The sequence below is a fragment of the Hipposideros armiger genome, unplaced genomic scaffold (genome assembly GCF_001890085.2).
Source record: "Hipposideros armiger isolate ML-2016 unplaced genomic scaffold, ASM189008v1 scaffold_1377, whole genome shotgun sequence".
Classification (NCBI taxonomy): domain Eukaryota; kingdom Metazoa; phylum Chordata; class Mammalia; order Chiroptera; family Hipposideridae; genus Hipposideros; species Hipposideros armiger.
In genome coordinates, this window is record NW_017732727.1 from 3,469 (window position 1) to 9,116 (window position 5,648).

The window sequence follows — 5,648 nt, forward strand, 5'->3', positions numbered from 1 at the left end:
TCCTAGAGAAAATGGACAGATAAACATTAGACTTGGAGAAGTTTCTAAGAAGAGAAGGGCTTTTATTTTATCTAAGTAACTGAAATTGATGGGAGATTTCATAGAATTTTCATCTGTGGAAGTATCTAAAATTGGGAGATACCCATAGCCTCAGTTTGTATCAGATGGTGGTATGTTATACAAGAGCAGGAGAGGAGCAAGCTTCTCCAGGAATGGAGTCATTCATTTTAAAGCACCTTTGAGCACCAACCACATTCAGTACAGTCTGAATATAGAAATAAATGAGTAAGTCACAGGTGTACTAAAAGTGCTCACAGTCCTATAAATGGACAGATACATGCATTGGCAACACAGACCATGTCCTTACTTAATTCATTAGTTCAGTGTATTAATGAGTCCTCATTGATAACACTGAGCAAATATGCCTGGAGGAGTCCAAGAAAGCTTCACCAAGAGGGTGGCATGATCTTGGCCAGGTGTGAAAGGGAACAGAGAAAGGCATCCCAGATAAATAGTATGAGCCACAAGCATGACTGTTTTAGGAAGAGGCAGATAACCTTCCATGGCTGAACCTAGAATGAATATTTAGGGAAATGGTAAGAGGTAAGGCCAATAATTTAGGCAGAAACAAGTTTGTAAGCGTGTTGAGTTATTTATTCTTCTTGAAGTAATGAGATCTCATAAGGGTATTTCAGTACAGAAATATCATACGTGGTCTGTCACATTGCAGTGGATGGATTGAGTGGGGATGGAAAACTAAAGAGGAGGTCTTTATAGTGACACAGGCAATAGATGTGAATTTGGGAAGACATGAAGGGCACAGAGAGGAGAGGAGCAGTATGAGAGAATTCAGGGGCAGGATCAAGGGGCGTTGTTGCTGACTGAGAAAGAGCTCCAGGAGCTCCAGCATTTGGCAGAAGGCTGTATGACGGGGGGCATAATGAAGACAGGAGTGGTGGAAGGGTATAAGGCTGAAAAGGGAGTAGGGTCCAGACCATGCAGGACTTGTAAACCAGGGCTAGGAGTGTGGATTCCAGCCTCGGGGCAATGGCAATTCCATGAAGGTCTTATGCAAGGCTTGTTATAATATAAATTTGCCTTTATATAAATGGTCTCTTTGGCAGCAGTTCGAAGAATGGATTATAGAGGGCCCACAGTTCAGACTACAAAGACCAAAGGCTTTTGTGGTCTGGATGAAAGATGGTGATTTAAATAAGAATGTTGGCAGGGACAAGGAAAAGAGTAGGGTGTGACATTTTGCAGATTGATAGGCGAATGAACTGAATATGAAGGATTAAATTAAGGATTATCCCTGCATTTCTGACCTCACTAGAGGGTGGGTGGTAGTAATATGCACTGAGATGGAGAGGAAATAGTGTGTGGAGATGTAAGATTTCTGTTTTAGTTGTGTTTTGTTTGAGATGACTGTAGAACATTTAAGAGATAAGTAGCAGGATATACTAGCCTAGAACTCAGAGTAGAAGATATACATTTGAGAATTCCCTAACTAGAGAAGGTAAAAACGCCAAGAGGAATCAAAGAGAATGCCTAGAGGAGTATGAAAAAAAAAAAGGGGGGGGGGAATAAAAAAAAGGAGAGAATGAGGGAAAAACGGAGTGATGACAATATCAGTGTAAAGGGAGTAGTGGAGGTGGAAGCTAGATTTGAAAGGCTTGGAAATGAGAGATGAAGTAAAGATGGAACAACTTGTGCTGTGTAGGGGGACAGAATTAATGGGTGTTAGATGAAGATATAAAGTCAAGGAGTATAGAATCATGCTGATGTTCATCAAGATAAACATTTTAGAAAAGGGGACAGATTTGTGCAAGGGGAGGAAGCCAGTAAAGACAAGTAGCATTTGCACAATGCCTCACAGTTTTCAAGGTCTAGTTTTAGATGTGATTTCATCTTTCCTCACAATAAAATTCAGTAGGATGGTCATGGGAGGTATAGTTATTGTATTTATAGGTGAGGAAGATAAAAATTTTAAAAATAGTGATTAATGTCAGTTTCTGCGGGTAGACTGATGGCATAATCATTACTTGGGCCAAAGTCTTTAGATTCTAAAACTTCCGTATAGCATGGTAATGAGTTAGAGCTTTATTTAGCTTGAAGATGCTGGATTTGAACTGATTGTGGAGCAACAAGGTGGAGGCAGAAGAGTATCGATTTAAGATATTGTATCTGAAGGCAGAAAACTAGAATTCTCAAAGTTCAGGTTTAATCTTTGACATTTAGCAACGACGACATTGTTAGTAACTTAATCTTTAGATTTCTCAACCACGACATTGTTAGTAAGTAACTTAACCTTTAGATTTCTCAATTTGAAACAGTGCTTACATATGAGACTAGTCAGGGGGGTCACTTGTTAAATTGTACAAATGTCTAACCACTATGCTGTACACCTGAAATTAATATAAAATAATATTGAATGTTAACTGTAATTGAAAAATTAAAAAGGGGGAAAATGGAATAAGAGGCACAAATTTCCAGGTATAAAACAAATAAGTTATGGGGATGTAATGTACAGCGTGGGGGACTATAGTCAATAATATTGTGATAGCATCATATGGTGTTAGATGATTACTGGACTTGTGGTGACCACTTTGGGTATATAATATATGTATATATATTATATATATATTTTAGCTGAACCATCCTGCCACCTGTTGGTAGCTCAGCGGCAGCTCAGCTTGGGCCTGGAATTGAACAGGCGACCTTGTTGCTCAGAGCTCACACTCTTGAGCAAGCTCTTAACCAACTGAGCCACTCGGCCAGTCCTGTTAACTATATTTTTTGATAAAAATCTTAAAAAGCAAAACAAAACAGTGCTCACATTTACTGAGCACTTTTTAATGTTCTAGATTTCTGCTAATCTTTTTTTTAACTGATTATATTAACTGCAATATAGCTGAGAACATTACATTAGTTTTAGGTGTACAACATAATGATTTGAAATATTGTACTAATCATTTTTAAAATATCTACATAAGTTTTGTTAACATCCATCAGTTCAAGTTACCATTTCATTTTTTTCTGGTGATGAGTACTTTAAAATCTTCTCATTTAGCAACTTTCAAATATACAATGCAGTATTGTTAACTGTAGTCACCATACTGTACATTACCATCTTCAAAACTTATTTATCTTATAACTGGAAGTTTATACCCTCTGACCATCTTCATGCATTTTCCTCAACCCCATTCCCTGCCTTTGGCAATCATCCATATGTTTTCTGTTTCTGTGAGTTTGCTTATTTTAGATTCCACATGTAAGTGAGAACATTCAGTAAGTCTTTCTCTGTCTGAATTATTTCACTTAGCATAACACCCTCAAGATCCATTAATATTGTTGCAAATGGCAGGATTTTCTTTTTTATGGGTAAATAGTATTTATTGTGTATAGATATCACAATGGATGAGTGGGTAAAGACAATGTGATAAGTGTTTTAAAAGATTACCTAAATTAATCCTCTTGAAGAAACTTTTTAGGTAGGCACTGAGAAAAAAGAAGGGAGCACAGGTCAAAATTTTGAGAAACAAATGATTAAGCGTTTTCAAAGGAAATGATCAAAGAGAAAAAAAATGATAAGAGATCCCAGGAAGAAAAAGAATGGTGTGAAGTTCAGAGTTCAGTCTTGCAAAAAGGTGGGAATGGAGCATCTCTGAATGCCATGAATGCTAAAGAGGAAAATAGGTGAGAGTGGAAGCATGTAGATATGGAAGTTAAATTAAAGTGAGGTGAAGGAGAACAATAATAGGTCTTATGTTGTCAAGTTGGCTGGAGGTACAGCTTCCTGGTAAGATTGAGTGTCAAATTAGGAACTATGGAACCCCCATTATACTAAATGTGTAGAACTTGGAAGAAAGTGAATTATTAGAAAATACCAGGTTTAATTTTTTTTCTTAATACAGCCAAGTTTGACATTTCAGGAAGGAGACTTTCATAATTAGGAGTATTGCTTGAGATGGAAGGCAATAGGAAGACAGTGAGTGTTTTGGATAACATTTGAATTAGGCAGGGATCTTCATCCCTTATAAAGCTGTCCTTGGCCACACAAAGACCACAGAAAGCTCTTCCTTCACTCAATTCCTTTATTCAGGCTGCCTTGTGATACTAGCTCTATTACTATTTAATGTCCTCAGCATCCAATGATTTTATAAGCACCTTGAGGGCAGAGATCATGTATAATGTTTCATAATGCATATTAGGATGATTTTCTAATTTCTTTTAAGGTCTAGTAATGGGATCAAGGGCTAATCCTCCCATGTGAATGATCAGAGTTTGAACTTGAGCACTGTAATTCTGCTGACATTGGATACTGTCTAGAAGAACGCTGTGGAAATAAACAAGAGGAAGAAAATTTCCAGTGGCCATGTCACTCTCCAATATCACCTCAACTCATCCAGTAGTCTTCTTGTTGATGGGGATCCCAGGCCTGGAGCACCTACATATCTGGATTTCCATTCCCTTCTGCTCAGCCTATACTCTGGCCCTGCTAGGCAACTGCATGCTCCTTTTCATTATCCAGGCTGATGCAGCCCTCCATGAACCCATGTACCTCTTTCTGGCCATGTTGGCGGCCATTGATCTAGTCCTTTCCTCTTCAACACTTCCCAAAATGCTGGCCATTTTTTGGTTCAGAGATCAGGAGATCAACTTCTATGCCTGCCTGGTCCAGATGTTTTTTCTCCACTCCTTCTCCATCATGGAGTCAGCAGTGCTGCTGGCCATGGCCTTTGACTGCTATGTGGCCATCTGCAAGCCACTGCACTATACCACGATCCTAACCAGGCCCCTTATCACCAAAATCGGCATGGCTGCTGTGACTCGGGCTGTGGCATTAATGACTCCACTCCCCTTTCTGCTCAGACGCTTCCACTATTGCCGAGGCCCTGTTATTGCCCACTGCTACTGTGAGCACATGGCTGTGGTAAGACTGGCCTGCGGGGACACTCGATTCAACAATATCTATGGCATTGCTGTGGCCATGTTTATAGTGGTGCTGGACCTGCTCTTTGTTATCCTGTCTTATATCTTCATCCTTCAGGCAGTTCTGCAGCTTGCCTCTCAGGAGGCCCGCTACAAGGCCTTTGGGACATGTGTGTCTCACATAGGTGCCATTTTAGCCTTCTACACACCTGTGGTCATCTCCTCAGTCATGCACCGTGTAGCTCGCCGGGCTGCCCCACATGTGCACATTCTCTTTGCCAGTTTCTACCTGCTTTTTCCACCCATGGTTAATCCCATTATCTATGGGGTGAAGACCAAACAGATTCGTGAGCGAGTCTTAGGACTATTCCTGGGAAAGGATGTGTAAATGAAGAGTGAGGGACAGGTGGAGAAAAAGTGGTACAGGTTGAATACTGGAATGGAGTGGAGGTATAATAGGAAGTAGGGAATGCCAGACTCTCCATGTTTAGTTTATTTCTCATATAATGAAAAAACTAAATGATGTCCTGAAACTCAGAGCCACCAGTCTGATCAGGACTCATGGGTGTGTATCCTCTGGTAGCCTCTGGACTCAAACTGCTGACTTTGCTGTCTCTTCAAAAAGAGTCTATTCTATCAAAGGCTTGACAAAGGCTTAACCTACTTTCCTCTTGTCAGCATCGACTAAAGACACAAAGATGTTTTCAAGTTCATTT

At 39.8% G+C, this 5,648-nt stretch overlaps 1 protein-coding gene across 1 annotated transcript; it reads left to right on the top strand.

The window, feature by feature from the left end:
* Positions 1 to 4,362: 4,362 nt before the first annotated feature.
* LOC109377372 (olfactory receptor 52K1-like) lies at positions 4,363 to 5,323 on the top strand. Its single transcript, XM_019633706.1, has one exon. The coding sequence runs from the start codon at positions 4,376 to 4,378 to the stop codon at positions 5,318 to 5,320; it is 945 nt and encodes a 314-aa protein (XP_019489251.1). The 5' UTR covers positions 4,363 to 4,375; the 3' UTR covers positions 5,321 to 5,323.
* Positions 5,324 to 5,648: the final 325 nt, after the last annotated feature.

Bases quoted from the DNA above. Each gene is read 5' to 3' on its own strand.
- LOC109377372 (XM_019633706.1), top strand. From the start codon at position 4,376: ATGTCACTCTCCAATATCACCTCAACTCATCCAGTAGTCTTCTTGTTG.